Here is a 23,645-nt window from a genome sequence, read left to right as displayed (position 1 = left end):
GGTACTGGCAGCACTACTGGCTTGCATCTCCCTGGCTTATAAGAGGGGATGAAGTGCAAGAAATGGTGGAGGAAGCTTAAAGCAAGCCTCGCAAGCTGCACCCACACCGCCTCCCTCACGCGTCTCAGAAGGTGGGAACGCCATATCTCATGGCCTAGCTGCCCTTCTGACCTCTGATGGGAGAAATTCCTGATCACAGATACAGACAATGAGAGCTTATAAACCACCAGGAAGCCTCTGTGTTACTATAAGATATATGGGAAATAAAGCAAAATGTCCCCCTTTCTCCATCATTTCCTTGGGCCCCAGTAATTTTATCCAGTTCCATAGAATAACAGACTTTTGTCATGGTTTTTCTCAGTTTTCACTACAAGGATAAAATAACCCTGTCCTTCCTCTGTAAAGTGGCTAATCTTCTCCCTAGGGAACCTTGAAATAATATTGCTTTTTGTGTTGTGAATTCGAAGTGGAGTGGTGATTCCTAGAGGGACTAAAGTTGTCTTAGTGGAAACAAGAATGAGTTTTGGTATTTCATGTGGTGAAAGGAAAAAATGTTTTTCCTGGAGGTTTTTTTTCCCTCAAAAAAATAGGCACAAATGCCATTATTTATGACTGTTATGATTTTGTTTCCCTAGCCAAGTAGGTTATTTAGACGTAGTATGTGAAGTTGCAATCACAAACCTTCAATATATTTTTCTGTAGTTTGTGGCCGATTATAGTGGACAAGATAATTTCTTACAACGAGTGGGACAGAATGGCTTAAAGAATTCAGAGAAGGAGTCCACCGTCAACAGCATCTTCCAGATCATCAGGAGTTGCAGTCGAAGTCTGGAGACAGAGGAGGAGGACAGCCCCAGTGAAGGCAACAGCTCTAGGAAGAATTCCTTGAAGGATAAAGCCCGATGGCAGTAAGTTTTACATTTTAAAAATTGGGGTGCTCATTTCTCCTTTTTCCTACTCCAGTTTGGTTTCAGATTGATACCTAATAAAAACCCACCACCTTTATCAGTAAGCTGTGCTTCTTTATCTTTAAAATTTACCAATTCTGAATTAGGATTTACCTGTCTAATCTGGCTGCTTTGTTCTAAAATTACCACTCATAATTTAACTTCTTAATATGTTACCCCTTTTTTAAAACTAGAGCTATCCTGCCATTTCTAAGAATTCAACAGATTAAATTTCACGATTAAAACCATGATCCTTTATTTCATAGCTTCTATAAGAATTTTCATTATAGTATGGAGGTTCCTTAAAAAAACTAAAACTAGAGTTACCATATGATCCAGCAATCCCACACTCCTTGCGCATATATCTGGAAAAAACTCTGATTCAAAAAGATACATGCATCCAAGTGTCCATAGACAGATGAACAGATAAAGAAGTTGTGGTACATATATAGAATGGAATACAACTCAGCCATAAAAAAAATGAAATAATGACATTTGCAGCAATGTGGATGGACCTAGAGATTCTCATATTAAGTAAAGTAAGTCAGACAATGAAAAATATCATATCATTTATATGTGGAATCTAAAATATGTTTCAAATGAACTTATTTACAAAACAGAAACAGACTCACAGACATAAAAAACAAACTTATGGTTACCAAACAGGGAAGGCAGGGGGAGGGAGAAATTAGAAGTTTGGGATTAGCAGATATAAACTACTATATATAAAATAGATAAACAACAAAGTCTTACTGTGTAGCACAGAGAACTATATTCAATATCTTGTAATAAACTATAATGGAAAAGAATATGAAAAAGGATATATAGTGTCCTTGGTAAATAGTATCCATGGTGTACATTATAAATCAACTGTACTTCAGTAAAAAAGTAAGTTTTTAAAAATAGTTTTGTTCATCCTGGGTGGGGCACAGGGGCGAGTATTAACATACTTTTAAATCACATTTACTGAGCTGGTAGGGTTGGAGTTAGTCATACCCAACCATCAGCACTGCTGCAGCTCCCCCCAGCCTCTGACGATTCTAATGCAGGTGGTTCCAGGAATTCCCTTTCAGGCAGCATCTGCAGCTTTGTAAGTGCTCAGTTGTTTCAATTGCTGTTTATTGACAAGCAGGGTTGTCTAGCCAGACTTGCTTGCTTAACCCACGACCAAATGAGAAGTTCAGAAATCAGTGGTCTTAGGCCAGGCATTGCATCTCTTCAAGGCCATTTACTCATGGTCAAGCCCAACGCAAGTGGCAGAGCTTGGCCCAGCTGGAGCAATCCCTGTGCACCTTCCAAAAGTATGACATCTATTGATTTTGACATCTCGGTCACAAAAGGTTTTATTTGTGTTGAATACTCATGAGTCATACCTTACGGTTGTCTCTGAGTCCTTGTAAGACATTGCTGTTTGTTTTGCAAAGCCTTTCCTGGTTGTCTCTGTGGCCATGAGCCTACATTGGGAAGGGGGACAGTGTTTTCGGAAAATAATTGTTTTGGAATTATAGTGCTAGATCCTTAGAATCAGCTGTGTATACAGAAATGAGCGCCTTGTGTCTGAATCCTGAATGCTATTATTATGGAGGTGAACCCATATTCCAGGTTTCTCCAAAGTCTTTGGGCTTTTTTCCAAACCTCACTTCCTAGCTCATTCCCCCATAGAGGACCCAGGTGCTCAAAGGTTAACCATTACTGCCTTTACCACAATGTCTCGTGCCTAAAGCACAAATCTCACAACTAGCTTCTACCGGTTATTCTTTTTAAGTTGATCTCAAGTCAAAGATTATTTGAAAGTTTTCTCACTAATTTTTGCTGACATTGGTGCCACTTTATGTATAGAGAGAGGACCATTTACGAATAAGCACAAAGAAGCATCTCATAGCCACTTAAGTTCTTAATCTGTATCTACCTTTATCTACCTATCTCTATACATAGGTATCTATGTATATGTCTGCATCCTCCCATAAAAGATATTGTAGATGCATACAAAAATAAATATAAATAATTGAGTAATTAAGGAAAAGGGAAAATAGGATAGGAAAAAATAAAACATACAGAAATGTGTACTGTATAGTCTTTACACTGACTAAATTTTTTTCTGAGATAGTGACCATAGGAAAGAGGGAATTGGGATTCACAGTATTTGTAAGAAAAATCAAACAAATGTTTGAGAAAAGCATTCCTGCTCCTCAGACTGAGGTCTGGCTGAAATTCCTTCTTTAAATCCTACTATAAGGGATACATCATCCCTGAATAGATAAAATTCCACATGACTCTGTTTTATAACAGCCTTCACTTGGAGGTGTGTGTGTGTGTGTGTGTGTGTAGGTGTATATATTACTTACAGGTGTCAGTCTTTCTAAAATACTTTTAGGAATGCTACCTTTGGTTGAGCCTCAGAGACCAAGCCTCTGAGCATTCATTATTTACCATGCTTTCCTTTTGCCTGGGATTACTTCAAGTGATAACTTTCTTACCTCATACCATCACCTCTCATGAAATCTTTATTTCCAATTTTCTGCTTGTTCCCTTGTCCCCTCCCTAATCATTTTATCATCCACATCTTAAGATCATTCCTCTCCCACTTCCCATTTTCCAGACTCTGCTTGTAAGCACTCTTAGAAAGGGAAAAGAAGCACAAAAATGCAAATATTTCTTTTACAAAACCTGTGAAGTCATATTGAAATCCTCACATTGAAATTTATGTACCTCAGTACCAGTAAGTTTTCTTACTCCACATGACTGATGTTTCGAAAAGAACCACTAAACGTACGAGATGGCGGTGGGGGTGTTTAATAGAATTCACCGAAACCAGATCAGTAAGCACTGTTTCCGGGGCCATCTGCCAGGATTTGGGAATCCATTCCTGATCCAGAATCCCACATTAAAGTATCAAGTACAGGACTGTGTGTGGAAAAGGGATTTCCAGATCCCCAAACCCATGGGAACTGTGCTTTGTTTTGGATTTGGCTGAAACAAAGACTCTATAAACAATAACCTCCAGCCTCTGTTCCTATGGCAGCCACCAACCCTGTGAAAATTACATCAAAGAAAGAAGAGACAATCTCATGGTCCTTTGGTTCACCCAGCCTGTAGGGTGCTCTAATAATTTTTCTCAAATATCTCAGCTACTCCTGCCAGAACACCCATTCAAAACACTCACAGAAACCCCAGAAAAAAATGATCATAAGTTCAGGAGCTCAGCAGGAAAGGAACAGGGTTGAAAGAATCTCAAATTTTCAGTGAGATCTTAAGGTCAACTCATCCAAGTCATCATTTCCCTGTACAAATGAAGAAGTGGTACCCAGAGAGGTGCAGTCACTTGCCTACATGGTCCTAGAAGAGGTGGGTCATGAACCTGACCACATGATCAACTGCAAGGCAGGCTCTTTTCTCCTGCAATGTTTAAGGCATTTCTTGTCACTATAGAACCCTCAACTTCTTTTTATTTCTAGTTCCTATAGATCAGGAACATCTGAATTCTAAGAATATTCCAGTTACATTTCATATGACCTATAAAGCTCATTAATAGTGACTTTTCAAATTTACCAGCCTGAAGAATAATAAGTTTTGCCTGTGTGAGTATGTCATGAAGGCATAAGAGTAGCAGACGGCACCATTGTAGGAAAATGGAAATTAAGAATATTTAGGTGTATAGAGAAGAGTGTTGGGTCCTATAGGAGCTGCAAGTTCTTATTATCAATATTGCTGACCTTATTTAAAATGCTACAGCTTAAAAAGGAATTGTCCATTTGGAGAAACTGGATGTAAGTAGATAAGTTGAGACAGAACCTTAGAATGGAGGCTGCTTGAGACGATTAAGAGCTCAGAGCTTGCAGTCACATTGTCTAGGACTGAACCTTGCCCCCACCACTTACTATTTGTGTCACCTGGGTAGGTGACTTAATCTTACTAAGCCTCAGTTTTGTAATCTGTAAGATAGGAATGATCATAATGCTTTATAAGGTTGTTGTAAGGATTATGTGAGAGGGTGCGTGTGAAATGAGGCGTTTTGCATTATAAAGGCATGTAAATGGTGGCTATTGTAGTTACTGCCTGCCATCACACCCTTCAAAGACCAACCTGAGCCCTTTAGGTGCAGGCACCCGTGGCAGCAGTCACCATTTCCGGAGCAGCCCTCAGTTACCCTGCTCTTCCTTACAGGAGAATACAAAGTATTCTCTGCCCGCGCATCCCAACAACGTCCTTAGAGATTTCCCTGAAAGATGATCCAACCCCACAAAGATAGAAATAAAAAACTAAGCATAGAGGAAGTGGAGTATTTGAGAAGAGATCATAGTTACCAGGATTTGCCACACATACAAACACGGTTATGTGCACACAGGAAAGAATAAAATGACAGGAAACCAGTCAGTTATTCTCCACAGAGGATGATGCAGACACATCCCAGCCTGACAAACACCTACCTCATAACATCCTTTAGGGACAGCTGACTGCCTCTGCCCGGCCTAGACCTTAACATGATCTCCTCCCAGCACTCCCCCGCCCCTGGCTCTGCTGTGAGTACCTGAGGCTGGGGACACCTAGGACCCCCTCCCTTTCTCTCTCTTCCTGTGTCCTTGGCCAGTCCCCAAGACCCAGTCCTGCTTCTGTGACCTATAACAAAGAAAGCCATTTTCCACTATCTGTACAACATTCAGTTTAAGCTTGTTTCTCGCTTGAATCCCAACTTGAAACTTGGACACCATTTTTACAGAGAAACAGTGTTTGTTTGGGTGGCTATGTTTTAGGATATCGACTTTACAAATACAAACTGGGCGATAATATTATTAATATTTGATTGCTATTATTTATAGAGAGCCTACTTTTGAACAAACACTGTTGTAAATACTTTACATATATAAATTAGTTAATCCTCACAGCAATTCCATTTCACTCAAGATCTCACACCTAGCAGGGCCAGAATTTAACCTCAGGCAGGCTGACTTTGAAGTCCTCACGCTACCCAGTTATAATTTAGAAGCTGCCTGTGGTTGAGGAACGTGCTAGGTTAATTAAAAGCAGGAATTTGCCAGAAGCAAAGTTAACACTCTGAATTTTATTACAGAGAACAGCTATAGCAAGTCCTTTGGAAAAGGTGCACATTTTCATCTATCTTAAAAAATTAAATTTAGGCTTATCACGTGATGAGTCATGTTTATGTAATCACATTAACTTTGCAGGAGTAACAAAACTTTCTGAGAAAATACATAACCAGGATGATAAATAGCCCACTTGTCCCCTAATATAAGATTTTCATCAAGGAACATTAGAAAAGTGTTTATCTGTCAATTTATGGTTTCTCACTGAAGGATGCTTCAGAACCTGTTCAGGGGTCAGATACAAACTTTCCTTCTCTTTTCACTCCATGGTCCTCTCCTTAAGGCATATAACCTAGGTCTGACTAGGCAGTTTCTTTGCTGGTAAACCACATATTTGATTTGGTTAATGCTACTTGGTTCTTGAATAATTCTTTAATTTCCACCTCATTCCTTCTTGTAAACCCACAGAAACTTGTCTCCTGAGAGAATCAGGCACAGAAGTGCATAAAATTCACTATATGATCTAAGGGACAAAGCTACTAGTTTCCTTCTTGAAATGAACTTATTTTATTACAAACAATTGTCAGTTTTATCTTGGGCATTAGTCACTAGAAGAATACCTTTTAAAGGAATTATTAACACCTAGCATTTGTTCTCTTTGTGTTCTATAATAGAACTAATGCTAAGAAAGACAGTGTCCGCTCTCTCTCAACTCACATCATCTCTGAGCGGCAGAAACAGGTTCTAGAAAAGCCTCATAATTTTTCCTTCCAGACACTACTTTTCATAATGCCTGTAGTTTTTCACGGAAAATGCTAGATTTAGCTCAGAACTCAAGTTAAATGGAATATGAAAAACACCATTTCTCTTGCTAAATTAAAATCAAAAGTTCTAAATCCAAATTAACATATGATACAATTCATGGGTATTAATGATCACCAATTGAATTCTTGCTCTTAAAAAAAAAAAGAAAAAGAAAAAAGACGTGTGACAGGGAGAATATGGAAATGGTCCCAGAGAAAGGAAATAAAAAATTAAAGAACTTGGATGTGGCCCTGAGGAAAGCCCCTCTGGAGGAACAGCTGGGCTGATTTAACCTAGAGAAAAGGAAGTAGGAAGGAGAAGTGGCAGGATGAGACCTTGGTCTTTTTATGTTTAATTATGGTGGTATACTTTACTGAGCCAGATACTATGCTAAGTCATTTGCAAGTATTATCTTATATGGGCTTCACCGTTACTCTGTGAAATGAGTATTGTCTTTTTGCCATTAACAAATAAGTAAAGTGATGCTCGGAGAGGTTGAGGGATTTGACTAGGTCACACAGCAAAGAGGTAGTGGAGCCTAATATTAAACCCAAGATGACTCTAGAGGGCATGTTCCTAACCACCAAGCTACACATATAAAGCATGGATAGAAGTATTATGTAAGAGGACATAAATATTGGTTTTCCATTGTTTCTGAGAGCAATTTCAGAGGGGTGGAGCTAAGTTAAACACAAAGGATTTTCTTCCTTTTTCCTTCTTCCTTCACTTTTTATTGCAAAATGTTACATTAAGAAACATGTGTAAACAACTCAAGTGTTTCTTAAATTTGTGTTTCCCAGGCTGTAGTCCTAATAAACGCTTCCCCCTACAAAAAAAAAAGTGTGTAAAAAAGGAATGGATTTGGGACTTCCTAGGTGGCGCAGTAGTTAAGAATCCGCCTGCCAATGCAGGGGACATGGGTTCAATCCCTGCTCCAGGAAGATCCCACATGCTTCAGAGCAACTAAGCCAGTGCACCACAACTACTGAGCCTGTGCTTTAGAGCCCGTGAACCACAACTATTGAGCCCATGTGCCGCAACTACTGAAGCCCACGTGCCTAGAGCCCGTGTTCCGCAACAAGAGAAGCCATGGCAATGAGGAGCCCGTGCACCACAATGAAGAGTAGCCCCACTCACCGCAACTAAAGAAAGTCCATGTACAGCAAAAAAGACCCAACACAGCCAATAAAATAAATAAGTAAATAAATTAATTAATTTAAGAAAAAAAAAAAGAATAGATTTGCACCTAGCACCCAAATCTTGATTTCTAATAACATTCTTCTCCAAGCAAAGCTTCTTGGAGAAATGGCTGATTCTAGGACTGGGACAGAAAATACACAAGATGAGCCTGGAGCATCTTGTGCCAAAAAGTAAAGAAGTGCTGAGAAAAAAACAAACAAACAATAATGGGGTTATGTCAAAGAACTACAAGAGCCAACTGAAAGAGTTCCCGATGGCCAAAGCTGGGACAATTTGAGCAACAAAATAAAGTAGGCCAAAGTATTATGTAAATATCCATGAGTCCATATATATAAGTGACAAATAAAGAAACAAATGGAGGAGAAGAGACAAATTTCCCATGCAGATGAATTCCAAATAACTTATGTAGACCCTCCACCCTCTAGGAGGTAGAACAGAACTCCTTAAGTGTGGGCTGCACACAGTGACTTCCTTCCAAAGAGGACAGTGTAGAAAGGAGTTTTGTTTTTTTTTTAAAGTAACTTTGCAGTGGACCTGACCAAGCACTACCTCAGCCGGGTCAAAGTCAACAGAGTAAGTTGTGTTGATAGTATGTTCCCTGGATATGATATGATGAGAACGGCACTCTACCTCTGTGGTCTTCCTCCCCAGAACCCAGAGCCCCAGAATAATTACAAGAAAATTATCAGGCAAATTCTAACTTATGGTCATTCTACAAAATGCCTGACCACTGCTCCTCAAAACTGTTAAAAACCATTAAAAACAAGGAAAGTCTGAGAAACCATGACATAAAGAAAGATGACGGTTAAATGTAATATGGGTTCCTGGATGGAATCCTGGAACGGAAAAGGGAAATGGGTAAAAAACTAAGGAATCTAAACAAAGTATGAGCTTCACTAGTGAAGTCTATGGATCAAACAGCAGAGAGCTTGATCTTAGTAACAATTCCTCATGCTTTGAAGAGAATGAGTCTCTCTTAGGCACGTTCCTACCAAGTGGCCAAATAGGAAGGAGGCAATAAAGGCTCCCTTGCCTTCCCCCAAGGTCCTTCTGGCCCTGGCAGTCCAGGTTCCTGACTCAGGGAAGGCAACTTGCTAAATTGTCCAAGCAGACAAGTCCTTTATGTGCACATGTGCACACACAGGCACACACACAATGAAAATCTAAGGTTGAGTCAAGGAGGGCTATTCTTGCTCATCTAGCTACCCATGACCATGTTTCCCAATGAGTATCCTTGAACTAATTGTATTTTATTTTTAACAGAGGCACTTTGCAGGCCCACTTATTAAGTCTTATTTTGCCTATTTTAGCTCCATTGTATTTTTTTAATAAATTTATATATTTATTGGCTGCGTTGGGTCTTCGTTGCTGCATGTGGGCTTTCTCTAGTTGCGGCGAGTGGGGGCTACTCTTCATTGCAGCACGTGGGCTTCTCATTGTGGTGGCTTTTCTTGTTGTGGAGCCCGGGCTCTAGGCACACAGGCTTCAGTAGTTGTGGCATGCAGGCTCAATAGTTGTGCTGCATGGGCTTTGTTGCTCTACGGCGTGTGGGATCTTCGCGGACCAGGGATCGAACCCATGTCCCCTGCATTGGCAAGAGGATTCTTAACCACTGTGCCATCAGGGAAGTCCCAGCCGCATTGTGTTTTGGTATGACCAAGTAGAAGGCAACGCACCTAGTGATGAAGATCCCAGGCTAAAGAGTCAGACAGACCAGAATCCTGCCTTGGGTAGGTCTCTTCTGAATTAGGTAACCTGGAGCCAGTTACTCATCCCTTCTGAACCTCAGTTTCCCCATAGGTTTAAAAAAAAAAGAAGAAGAAAACTTACTTTGCAAGTAGGTCAAATAAAGAGCAGAAATATATGTAAAGTATTTAACACAGTTCCTGACACAGGAGGAAAAACTAATAAATAATGAAGATTATCATTGTTTACATTAGCAATGCAATAACTGATCTAGTAATTCCTTTATTTAAGCCTTTGGTCAGACATACTGTTAAATATAAGGTTTTAGAATGCAGCTAAAAAATTACTCAGTGACTTTTATCATTTTATATTTCCTACGCTAATTTGAATTCATAGTGAAATTAAAAATCATGTCCAGTATCAGTGAAAGATTTTTGTTGTTCTCACTTCTGATGATAAGACAGACCAAATCTGTATCTTTTTCTATCAGGTTTATAATTGGAGATTTGTTGGATTCCGAAAATGACATCTTTGAGCAGCCCAAAGAATGGGACCCTCACGGATCAGAAGAGCCCCAAAAAGCCTTTGACCATGGGACGGAGCTCATCCCGTGGTACGTGCTGTCCATCCAAGCTGATGTGCACCAGTTCCTGCTACAGGGGGCCACGGTCATCCACTATGACCAGGACACGCACCTCTCTGCCCGCTGCTTCCTCCAGCTTCAGCCTGACAACAGCAGCTTGACCTGGGTAAAGCCCACCACTGCTTCCCCAGCCAGTGCTAAAGCAAAACTTGGTGTGCTTAGTAACACATCTGAGCCTGGCAAATTCCCATTACTGGGCAATGCTGGATTAAGTGGCCTGACAGAGGGGGTCTTGGATCTGTTTTCAGCAAAGGCTGTATACATGGGACACCCTAGCATTGATATACACACTGTGTGTGTTCAGAACAAACTGAGTAACATGTCTCTCTCAGAGACTGGTGTGACACTGCTCTACGGACTTCAGACCACGGACAATAGATTATTGCACTTTGTGGCACCAAAGCACACAGCTAAAATGCTCTTCAGTGGATTGTTGGCGCTCACTAGAGCTGTGAGAAAGATGAGGAAGTTCCCTGACCAAAGGCAGCAGTGGCTGCGGAAACAATATGTCAGCCTCTACCAGGTAAGGGGTGCAGCCTTCCCTCTCTCCTCAGTAGTATAATTCTCCAGATAAAATCTTGTAAAAGCACACTGGACAACTAGACCACCAAGGTTCATTCTCCCCTCTGTCACTTTTTACGTGAGTGATATTGAATAACTTTTGCTTAACCTCTCTGTGCTTCAGTTTCTTACCTATGAAGTGAGAATAATAATGGTCCCTATTCATAGGGTGGCTGTGTGGTTTAACTGAGTTAATATGTGTAAAGCCATAATGTAAATTCATATGTATAAAGAATAGTGTCTGGCTCATAGTAGGTCTTATCATTATTTTGTATGAAAATAGTGACTGTGGTCACTGTACTTCTCACATCTGGATAGAAATAAGTTAATATAAGCATTTTCACTTACTCAGAGTGAAAATGGAAAACATGTCATCTGAATGCTTTTATTATTAAAATTAAGGGACTAGCTGATATGTTGGAAACCTTCACTTTGGAAATTGAAATCCTGTTTCATCTTCTAATGTGCTCCATGACTCTGGGAGAGTTATTTAACTTACTGTGTATTGCTGCCGAACTGTAGAACTTCTAAGGTTAAAAGAAACTTTCCCAAATGTGAGATAAACGTATACCTTGAGTTCTTCCAAATCAGATTTGTGTGGCCTTAGGAGGCAGCCCTTAGGAGGCAGTTTCTCACAGTTGCAGCTTAAACTGAGTGAGTTTTCATTAACCCTAAATTATCAGGTACTTTGACACTCCAGCTAAGGGTGGCAGCAGGACTGGGCTGAATCAGGTGGTAAGAAGAGACACAGGCACAACCAGAGTAGCACGCTTGTGGAGGAAGACAGAGATTGCTTGGAAACTGAGTCCTAAACCTCACTAACTACAAGGTGACACTGTTGGTGGTGTACAAATGAGTTGTACAAAGTGTTTGGTTTTTCTTTACTATGCTTTTCTATCTTTTGAGGGGAAATTGTCTTTTTTACTAGTGTCACAGAACAAACAGAACTATGATTTGAATTACTGAAATGACAGAATTTCGTGTACTTTTCACAGTTCTAACATGTTTCTGACAAGTAGAAACATTTTCCCCTCTGGAACGTTAGTAGAGGCACATATAAGGCCCCTTCTTTCCCCTTTCCCCACATCCATGCAATACTTATAAGCAGAGATCATATCCTGAATAACTAATTTGATTAATTAATTAATAAACGCATAGGCCTGTATACACAATCATGGTGCACTGCACAAAGCCAGTTTGAATCAACTCATCTAAAATGGAAACCAAAATACCTGCTTCCTGTATCCTCCACAGGGAGCTCTCAGTGCTGCCAGCTGCTTGGAAGAAAGGTCTTCAGGAGCTATTATGAATGTTGATTCTCAAGAACAGTCATTCCTCAGCCTTCTAGAATCACGAAAATCCATTCAATCTGGGCATAAACCAAAATCTTTGGGCTCAATTACAATCACTGTCACAAAGCCTGTGTGGTTTATATGCTCCATTTGTTTCCCTCCCATAGCATAAAGTAACTGAATTAACATATAAAGTCTACTTAGTTTCTCATTTGCCCTGACAACTTTCAGTTTGTGCTGAAGGAGGCACCAGCTGAGGCCATAAGCAATGGGTGAGAAGAGGTAAGAGGTGCTGCTGGAACAGAGACAGAGGAAGTGACTTAGAGCAGACTCAGTCCTACACATTTGCAAACACAGCTAACACCCCTCCCTTTCTCCCAACCCCATCCCTCCACCCCAGCATGGAACCAAGCCATCACAGTGCAACGGCTATAAAATAGCTCCATATGCCTCAGTCACTTCTGAAAATATAGGTGACGTTCTTCCTCAAAATAATGTACTACATGAGCTGCCTACGACAAGCAGCAGTTTTAGACACTGAAGATTTCTTTCTTTCTTCCTTTCTTCCTTTCTTTTTTTTTCATTTTCCTTTTTTTTTTTTAGTGGAAAAGGGCAATGGACTACTCATTTTCCCATCATATAGACCAGTTCCCAAATTGTCTCAGGGACCATAAAAAAAGATGCTAATTTTGTACTTGGAGAACAAAAGGTCAAATAGGCATCACACTAAATTTCCCTCTTGGTGACAGCTTAGCACATTTAAAGCTCTGAGGAGTCCCAAAGTACAAATGAAACCTTTTTAAAGGTATCTGTAAGTTAAAAAAATGTATGAGAAGTCTTGATTTCTTCCAAGCTTATGTTAACAGCCCTATAAGACTCTTTCTTTATCCCCACTTTGAGAACAGCTTATATAGAAAATAATCTGACATCGGAGTCCTTTTGTGTGATGAATGTATGCACAGTTACTTTCAAATATATGTATTTTAGTACTAGTGAATGGAAGTTGATCTAATGGAAATGCTAGCAGGAGATAAAGCAAAAGACAAGAAGAAAGAGTGACATTTGTAATGAAGCCTAGGAATACAGGAAATTAAAAGAAAGTAAACTGTGCAGAGATTTGATGTAGAATGTGGAGGAAAGGCTGGTATCATGAGCTTTGGCTCAAGGTTGTTAGGGGCAGAGCTTGATAACATATATTTGGAAAGATCTCTGGGAAGCTGAGAAGGTTATACACAGGATTATCAGTAAACTTCTTTGATTGTAAGCAACAGAAACAGATTCTGGCTATCTTCAAGTGAAAAAGGGGGGTCTATTTAAAGAATTAGATTAATTTAACAGTCTTTAAGATATCATATGCAAAGACATACCAAGTTAAAAGCACGCGAATATTTTTTAAGGAATCAATTTCCTAATCCTCAAGGTCCACGTGAATAGTTTTCAAAAACTGAGAATGTACCTTCACTCACAATAGCCTAAATTAAAAATAGGAGGTACATCTTTCATCCATCCCAAACAAGTTTATTGTTTTGTATAAAACGAAAGAAAGATTCAAACTTCATTTGAGTTCCCAGAAAGTCTCCTTTAAAGATTAAACAAAGGCCTCCTGCCTTTTCCAGGCCTAAAATATTTCCATTAAAAGTAAAGCTTGGCCCATGTTAGGATGTTCTGAATTTAGAAAAACCAAAGAAGTAGAGGCTGATTCTTTTATATGTACATGGTAATGGGTCTGTTAAAATTTTTTTATTAAAGATTTTATTTTTTAGAGCAGTTTTAGGTTTATAATAAAATTGAAAGGAAGGTACAGAGATTTCCCATAAACCTCCTGCCCGCACACACGCATAGCTCCCCCATTATCAACATCACTCACCAGAATGGTACATTTTTTACAAAGGATGAACCTACATTGACACATCATAATCACCCAAAGTTCACAGTTTACCTTAGAGTTCACTTTTTTTTAAGCTCTTTATTGGAATATAATTGCTTTACACTCTTGTACCAGCTTTTGAGGTACACCAAAGTGGATCAACTGTATTTAGACATATATCCCCATATCCCCTCCCTCCCACCTTCCCTGTCCCAGCCCTCTAATACATCACCCATCATCGAGTTGATCTCCCTTTGTTATACAGCAGCTTCCCATTAGCTACCTGTCTTACAGTTGGTAGTGTATCTATGTCTATGCTACTCTCTGGCTTCATCCCAGCTTCCCCTTCACGGGGGAAGCCCCGTGTCCTCCAGTCCATTCTAGAGTTCACTTTTGATGCTGTACCTATGGGCTTGTGCAAATATGTAACGACATATATCCATCACTGCAGTATCATATGGAGCATTTTCACTGCCCTGAAAATCCTACATGCTCTGCCTATTCATCTCTCTCTCCCATTCCACCCCACTCTCCCTAAGCCCCCTGCAACCACTGATCTTTTTATTATCTCCGTAGTTTTGCATTTTCCAAAATGTCATATAATTGGAATCATACAATATGTAGCTTTCACAGATTGATTTCTTTCACTTAGTAGTATCCATTTAAGTTTCCTCCATGTCTTCTTGTAGCTTAATAGCTTTCTTTTTACTGCTGAACGAAATTCCATTGTCTGGGTGGACCACAGATTATTTGTTCATTCACCTGCTAAAGGATTTCTTTGTTGCTTGCAAGTTTTGGCAATTATGAATAAAGCTGGTATAAACATCCATGTTCAGGTTTTTGTGTGGACATAAGTTTTCAACTCATTAGGGTAAATACCAAAGAGTGTAACTGTTGGATCACACAGTAAAAGTATGTTTAGTTTTGTAAGAAGCCAAACTGCCTTCTGAAGTGGCTGTATGATTTTGCATTTCACTAGCAATGGATGGGCGTTCCTATTGCTCCACATCCTCACCAGCGTTTGGTGTTGTCAGTGTTCTCAGTTTGGGCCATTCTAATAGGTGTGTAGCAGTTTCTTGTCTTATTTCGCATTTCCTTGATGACATATGATGTGGAACATCTTTTCATGAGATTATTTGCCATCTGTATATCTGCTTTGGTGAGGTGTCTGTTAAGGTCTTTGGCCCATTTTTTTCATCGGGTTGTTTGTGTTCTTATTGTTGAGTTTTAAGATTTCTTTGTATATTTTGGATAACAGACCTTTATCAGATGTTTCTTTGCAAATATTTTCTCCCAGTCTGTGGCTTATCTTCTCTCTTGACAGTATCTTTTGCAGAGCAGAACTTTTAAATTTTAATGAAGCGGTCTATTAAATGTTTAAAGATGTTATTTAAAACCCATAGATGAAAATTTTATAAGATTTCTTTCAGAGGATGTTATGCAATAAGGTAGTTCAAATCTATTTATAAAATTGTGTCATGAAATATTTACTCCACTTTGGAGTCAGTTGTAGTGACTTGTTAGCCAGGACTCTCTTCAGGAGGCCTGCACCAGATGGAATCATCTCCAACCATTTTCATTCTCTGTATCACTGCATTTAAGATTCATTTTCCAGGGACAAGAGATTCTGATTGGCTTATTTAGATCCCCGACCATTGGTCAAGGGAAGATGTTCCTCTTTGATTGATAGACCCAAGACTATATCCAGTGAAAAGGAAATAAAATAAAATTGGGGTATGTTTAGAGAAAAGAGAAAGGGTCCATAGGCAAGCATAAATCACAGATACCCACAACAAAATGTCACCAAAAGTTTTCATCAAGTGTCATTCAAAAGATCATCCAGTACCCAAGTTACTCAGCATCCTGGGATCCACAGCAGGATGTAGGAAGTGGGAGGTCACAACTCAAGTCATAGAATCGGGTGGTCACTGAACATTAGAATGAGGGAGCTAGCGCACGCTCACAAAGCCTCTTTATTACTTGCAGATTATCTACAACAAAGCAAAGTCTATTTACAAGCACTTCTGTGGAATTTCAAAGGCGGACTAACTACTACCAACTGTAAAATAGATAGCCAGTGGGAAGTTGTTGTATAACAAAGGGAGTTCAACTCGAGGATGGAAGATGCCTTAGAGGACTGGGACGGGGAGGGTCGGGGGGACTCGAGGGAGGGTGGGGGGGAGTCAAGGGAGGGAGGGAATACGGAGATATGTGTATAAAAACAGATGATTGAACTTAGTGTACCTCCAAAAAAATTTTTAAAAAAGTTTGCAGAAAATAAAGATAGTAAATGAAAATTAATTTTAAGAGGTACCTTTTCTACAACCTGTGAAATATCATCAGTATTGTCTTCAATTCATATGTGATTTTTTGTAGTTTTCTTAACTGGCTTTCCTGACTTATAAGGAGAATTGATGACCATTGATCATTAATCAGTAGGGATTACTGATTCATTAATCAATAGGAATTAATGAATCCCTACTGATATTCAATGCATGGTACATAGAGTTGCCTTACAAGAAGCAACTATTGTAAACCATCACCTACCCACTGAGTATCTTTTTGCTGCTCACAACGTCGTAATATGCATCCCCTGGGCTCTCTATCCTTGTATATCAGTCACTCACGAGGATGGCAGCTCAACTACTCAAGGTGCTCCCAGAGCCCTCCAAAGTGAATTCTGTGTACTCCACCTGCTCTGACTTCAAGTCAGACTGTCCCAAGCATCAAGCTAGGTGAAAATATACCTAGAGTGATACAGTAACGAATAGAACTTGATTTTACTTAGATTCATACACACATGTACACCCTCCAAGTCCTCTGCCTAGGTTTGCAAAGTGCATCTTAATGAATTCGCCTGCAGTGATAATTCTGGAACATAACCTCTGAAACTGGGAAGGGAGATTTTTTGTTAATCCCAGTTGAACATTGCTGTGTTAAAGCACATCACTGGAACTCAGCAGGGTGTGACCAGGACAACAGAGGACATGATGAAATCCCCAACAGAGAGTCCTGACACTTAATACTAGAAGCCTTTAATATGTTTACTTTCCCGTTGCTTGCTGTTTCCTTATGTGTTCAGAATGTGGCTCTTTTACAGGAGGATGGACGATATGAAGGCCCCACTTTGGCTCAGGCTGTGGAGTTGTTTGGTGGCAGACGGTGGAGTACTCGAAACCCCAGCCCAGGGACATCAGCAAAGAGTGCCGAGAAGCCCAACATGCAGAGAAACAACACCTTGGGTATAAGCACCACCAAGAAGAAGAAGAAAATCCTTATGAGGGTAGGGTGTTACTTGTTTATTAAGCATTAAACCCAATCTTCCGGGACCACTGTATGGTCTACATCACCATAAACTACCTTAGGTCATTTGAGTTGGGGACAGGATAAGGTGTAAGAACAAATGATATACAAGAGCTTACCAAGCACCACCTGGATGCCAGGCCCAGTGCTAGGAACTGAGTCAACACCAGGGAAAAGTCAAGGTCCACAGAGGGACACAGAGATGTTCACAAACACAGTGCGATCTAAGTGAGTCCTGTCAAGCAGTCTGCAAAGTGCTGTGGGAGCAGAGCGAAGGAAAGTATGCAGCTGAGAGACAGGCAGGGAGGGCTCCACAGAGAAGGTGAGAGGTAGGTCTTGGAGTACAGCGGGGATTTACCAGGCAGACAACACAAGGCAGAGGCGGCAGCAGAGAGGCATGAATGCTTGGCTTGTTCAGGGAAGCACATGGAGCCCTGGGTTCAGGCTTCAAGTTAGAGCACGGGCTCTGTGGTGGGCAAGGAAAGGCTGGAAAGGAACAGGGATCAGATTAGGAAGGTCTTGGAGGGTCAAACGGCTAGAATTCAGTTTAGACTCTATTAACAAGAGAAACAACCTAAGCATCCACAAATGAAGGATAAAGGAAAGGTGGTATGTACATGCCATGGAATATTATTTGGCCTAGAGTAAAAAAAGAGGGAAATCCTATCATGGACTGCATCCATGTGCTACAACATGGATGAACTTGAGGACATTTTCCTAAGTGAAATTAGCCTGTCACGAAAGGACAAATACTGCATGATTCCACTTATAAGCATGAGGCACCTAGAGTGGTCAAACTCTTAGCAACAGAAGTAGAATGGTGGTTGCCAGGGGCTAAGGGGAAGGGGAAAAGGGGCATTGTTCAGTAAGTATAGAATTTCAGTTTTGCGGGATGAGAAAGTTCTAGAGGTCTGCTGCACAGCAAGGTACAAATAGTTAGCACTACTCTACTGTACACAAAAATGGTTAAGATGGAAAACTTTGTTCTGTTTTTTACTATGATAAACATATATATGTATCACTATATATTATATATTGCATTATTTATATTGTCACTATAACATGATAATATGTTTTCTTCATGGTTAACTAGAAGTCCCACTGTTTGCATATGGGATGCCTAAGACATATGTTGATGCCCAAGTTGAACTTTATTTGCTTCATAACTCTGTCTCTACACAGATTTCAGGGGTCCTCTTCCTCCACTTGTCACACCCTCCCCCAAGGAGTGCTGCATTACAGTGGAGAACACTTGGGAAAAATATAACATGAGAATAGTTGGTCAGCCTTCACATAGGTCTTTACTAGTTTCATCAGGTGGAGGTGGTATGGAAGGTGGGTCAGTGAGAAAATAGAGACCTGCCTGAACTAAGCAGTGATGGGAGAGAAACACAGAATGAGAAACGTTGTGAGTTTTGTGTTCCCAGGGTGAGAGTGGAGAGGTGACCGATGACGAGACGGCCACCCGCAAGGCCAAAACGCACAAAGAGTGTCGGAGCCGGAGTGGTTCTGATCCTCAAGACGTTGGTGAGCAAGAAGAATCAGGTAAAGCAGCATCTTCACATCTGAGATTTTTTTGTGGGAAAATATATGCATTTGTTTTTTTGTTTTTTATGAGTCTATACTTTTTACTGAAGAAAATAGTGCACAGTCAAATAAGTTTAAACAGGAAAGGAAATTCTCCTTTTTAAATATTAAGAAGATTCCTCAAATCCACATTCACAATCTCACCTCAAATCAATATCTACTTCTGGAGGATGTACACGAAACCTCAACATATACAAACAAAGATAATTGTGTATTTTTCCTCAAGCCACCACAATTACAGTTTACATGGAAACTAAAATTGTATTTCCAGAATTTCGGTTCATCTAATTTTATGCTTAATGAGTATTAAATTAAAATTTTGAGAACTTAGAATACATAGGACACGGAATTAAGTACTGTGGATAGAAAGATGAAGGTGAAAGAGGTCATTTTCCTGAGGAGTTCACAATCTAAGGCAGAATACAGGCTGCTGAGAAATAATTACCATGACTACTGATTAGTAATAGTAATAATTAGGTAGGAAGGTTTACAGGGCCTCAAAGAAGACAGCAAGTAAGAATGTTATGGTCTTGATAAAAAGTATGACCCTTGAGCAAAGATTTGAATTAGAAATGGGATATGTTGTATGGGAAATAAGGTAGGATAATATCTTTCAGCTGAAACAACATATTAGGGGAATAGAATATGCATTTGGCTTTAAAGTATGATTTAAATATTGTGGGCATCCTTAACAAAACTCTTTATGATATTAAATATACCTACCTTTGTGTTTCACTAGATGATGGAACCCAAGAGGTATTTCTGCGGACACAAATTCATAAACACGTGTACTTAAGAAGAAAATTCTCATTAATTAACTTGCCATTGTTGAGAAGGAATATTAGATATAAAAGATATAACTTGATAAATTAGACCAGTGATTCTTACCCACTGGCTGGATATTAGAACTTTTAAAAAATATCTAGGTGCCCCAGCCACTCCCGAGCCCTGCTGATTCAGATGCTCTCTTTCTGGGACCTGGACATCTATGTACTTTTTAAGTTCCCCAGATGATTCTTTTCTTAAAATTTAACCGTTTACTGGCTTATTATTGATGTATGTATTTGGCCTCGCGGCACGTGGCATCTTAGTTCCTGGACCAGGGATCAGACCTGTGCCCCCTGGTGTGGAAGCGCAGAGTCCTAACCACTGGACCACCGGGGAAGTCCCGCTCCGCAGATAATTCTGATGCGTATCCAGGATTAAAAACCCCTCAGAATATTTTGATGTATCTTTTACATTAATTGCCTACATTGATTGATTTCCTCAGACACTCAGAAGCATCTTTGGTTTTCATTTGATTTCTGAGGGCACGTATAATCACAGTCATTGTCTCTCTTCTGTCTTTCTCTCTCCCAGAGGCAAATGCCATCACGAATCCTCCTAACCCTCTCCCTTCCAGAAGAGCCCACTCTTTGACCACGGCTGGCTCTCCTAACTTGGCTGCCGGGACGTCATCTCCCATCAGGCCAGTGTCCTCCCCTGTGCTGTCTTCTTCAAACAAGAGCCCGTCCAGGTGGGGCCTTAACATGATAAAACAGAAGGACCCTTCACATCCTTCACATCCTTCAGAAGGCTGTGTAGAAGGGCATCTTCTTCCAGTGCTCTATGGAAAGACTGTCTCTAATTTTGACTTAACAATCACATTGAAACTGAAAACTCTCAATTTTTGTAAAGCTCCTAATTTTCTTGATTTTGTATTCTTACCTTCTCATATTACTGTAATTGCTTCTCATTTTTTGATGGACCAACCCTTCAAAGGTCAGTAGCAGTAACAAAACCCGAGCTGCAAGTCTCTAAATCCGCACTGTCTGATATAGCAGCTGCTAGCCACAGAAAAAAAAAAATGTTAACTGGCTATTTAAATTCAAATTTTAATGAATTAAAATCAAATAAAAGTTCAAATTCAGCTCCCCAGTCACGCTAGCCACATTAGAAGTGTTCCATAGCTACCAGTGACTGGTGGCTACTGTACTGAACAGTGCAGGTAAAGATTTCTATCACTGCAGAAAGCTCTATCCGATAGCTCTGCTTTAAATGAAGAATAAATTAAATTTTAGTCTAAGCAGCTTGACCCTTTGCTACTGGGTGAAATATGTCTAACACTTTTCTCATGTACAAGTATACATGTCTAGAGAAATGAATGCCCTACAGCAAGATGGATAGGTTTAGCTGGTATTAGTGTAAATTATTTTGTAAGGTCCATGTAAATTACAGATTTGAAACAACAGCTACCCTCTCAGAAGAAATAATATTAAAATGAGAGTCTTTCAAAGGAATCAGAATGCCACACCATCTCCCTCAGCCCCACACTGAAGTTTAAGAAATGCAGAGATTCCAGACAGAACCATGATAAAACCTTCTTTACTTGGTCAAACAGAGGAATGGGAGGAGGAAATGTTGCATCTGTACAGATACTGGCTTTAGAAACGTTAATTTTACACACACACACACACACACACACACACACACACAACACACACACAACCCCCCCCCCCCCACCTCTCTGGACCCTTTCCTTTCTTCCTGGGAAGCTTGCTACCGATAAGAACCCTACAGTGACTCATCTTTTAAAGGGAAGCATCCTTTCACAGAGTGAATAACAAACATAATTTCTACACTTGATGAAACTGGGTCACCAGTACATGAGAATTCTTTTTACCACTCTTAAAAGGTTTGTAGATTTGTAACAAAATTAAAGCTACAAAGAATCAGAACTCTTTACATTATATTTCAGCCTGTACAGTATCCTGGGTAAATAAAATGGCTGGATAACTTGAATTAAGTGGCCTTTCCCTTTATTTCAATCACTCATAAGAAGGAAAAGGAAGGACAAAGTAAAGGAAGAAAATGCTTTCAAAGAGGTAAAAGTAGAGGAACCAGCATGCCAGATGCAAGATCAGAGGACCCTGCCATAGGAGGACGGGGGCAGTGTCCACCAAGTATTCTAAACCAGAACGAGAAGACAAGGCAGGAGAAGAAAAGTCAGCCTGAATCCTCTCCAAGGAGAAAGCAAGACTGGGGCCAGGAAGGGAACAAGTGGACAGACAGAGTTTCCTGAAGTCAGAGGGAGATGGGTGCCTGCAGACAGTGGCTGAACCTGGAACCAGAAGGAAGGCAGGCAGGGAAGGTGCTTGTCTAAATGCAGATGATCAGCCATCTTGTTATCGGACCTTCTTCCTCTCCCTGAGCCTCCACCCTGTTTCCCACACTGGCGATCGGCTGCCCAAGCCTGCAGAGTATAAATCTATCCATTTGAAATACTCTTCCATTAATGGAGGGGACCTGCAGATGTCAACACAAAATAATTTTCCATGAGCAGACACTGTTGGCAGGATTGAGGACAAACTAGCTATTCATTAGAATATTCTCTCTGCTTTCTTACGTACTTGAAAGATTTCAAAAGTAAAAAATGAGAGACAAAAATGAGAAAAAGAGAAAGATCCTAGTCATTGATTTGACCAAAAACCAGTCAAAGCATTTCTCACACTCTCCTCTCAGGGAACCAGTGTAGAAAATAAAAAATATTGTGAAACAGCTAGGCTGAATTTTTGACCCAGTTGACTGATATTTTTATATTAAATAGATACAGCCTTGGCAGGTGCAAATATAATTCTAGGCAGAGTTGGCTTCTTTCCATCCTTAATATTTTTGTGACTCACATTTTCCATTAGCATTAAAAGCCCTTCTTGTTTTCATCTAAGAACTGGTTAAGAAAGGAAAAAGAGAAGACGTTGATAGATTCAAGATTTTCTTCTTAAATGTGTTTCTATAATTTAGAATATAGGAAAGAACATGCATAATTTTCCATAAGTTATGATTGAATAATTTGGAGCTCTTTTTTAAGATGACTTTTCTTCAAAACCACTGAGTTTATGGGGGTTTTTCCTCCCACTGACCTGTGATTTCAAAGAACTGTTTTGAATAGTAGAGGGATATTAACCTCAGCTTGGTGCCCTTATTAAATAGGCTATAAACATGAATTGGTTTTGATGTATAATGTTTTATTTCCTCCAATGCGATGTGGATTAATTTTGAGAGAAATGAAAAGATGTATGTAATTAAAGCAATGCTTAGAAGGGAAAAAAAAAAAGAACCTAAACCTTCAATGACTTGCAGTCCATCTTTTTGTTCATGTTGCTAATCAGAGAACGTCTTGTGGGGCAGAATGACAAAACTGGTCCCGGTTCTGCCCATTAAGGCCATGTCTTTGTTGCAGTGCTTGGAGCAGCAGCAGCTGGCACAGGCGAATCAAAGGAGGAATGCAGGGCTTTCAGAGCTTCATGGTTTCAGACAGCAGCATGAGTTTTGTGGAATTTGTTGAACTGTTCAAATCATTCAGGTATGGCTGGCTTTCTTCTTAGCCTTTCTCCTCTGACCCCCTGCCATGTTATAGCAACGCTAAAGGTGAGGTGTTCTCCATCCCTCGCCCAGTGTGAGGAGCCGCAAGGACCTGAAGGATCTCTTTGACATCTACGCTGTGCCCTGCGACCGAGCCAGCTCTGACGCGGCCCCCCTCTACACCAACCTGACCATTGATGAACACACCAGCGGTCTTCAGCCTGACCTAGGTTTGTGTGAGAACTTAATAGTTCCCTCTGAGACCTTTCTACTGAAACATGAAGGTTAGAGATCCAATCACACAAACCCGCAGGCTGTCCCACGTAGCATGCTGCCCCCTGGAGCCTGTTGAAATGCTTAGAGAATTCTGTT

The 23,645-nt window shown here is 40.1% G+C and overlaps 1 protein-coding gene across 1 annotated transcript in view; it reads left to right on the top strand.

Annotated features, from left to right (window-relative positions):
- PLCE1 (phospholipase C epsilon 1) overlaps positions 1 to 23,645 on the top strand; it is a 308,646-nt gene that overhangs the window by 218,771 nt on the left and 66,230 nt on the right. Inside the window, exons 6-12 of the mRNA XM_057737203.1 lie at positions 703 to 908; positions 10,170 to 10,845; positions 17,143 to 17,325; positions 18,773 to 18,890; positions 20,292 to 20,448; positions 23,152 to 23,274; positions 23,367 to 23,503. Coding sequence (XP_057593186.1) covers positions 703 to 908; positions 10,170 to 10,845; positions 17,143 to 17,325; positions 18,773 to 18,890; positions 20,292 to 20,448; positions 23,152 to 23,274; positions 23,367 to 23,503 — 1,600 coding nt within the window. The remainder of the gene's footprint in view (positions 1 to 702; positions 909 to 10,169; positions 10,846 to 17,142; positions 17,326 to 18,772; positions 18,891 to 20,291; positions 20,449 to 23,151; positions 23,275 to 23,366; positions 23,504 to 23,645) is intronic.

This window comes from Hippopotamus amphibius, chromosome 5 (assembly GCF_030028045.1).
Source record: "Hippopotamus amphibius kiboko isolate mHipAmp2 chromosome 5, mHipAmp2.hap2, whole genome shotgun sequence".
In the NCBI taxonomy this organism is placed as follows: domain Eukaryota; kingdom Metazoa; phylum Chordata; class Mammalia; order Artiodactyla; family Hippopotamidae; genus Hippopotamus; species Hippopotamus amphibius.
Note: the sequence above shows the minus strand (reverse complement) of the source record. Positions and strands in the feature narration are given on the sequence as shown.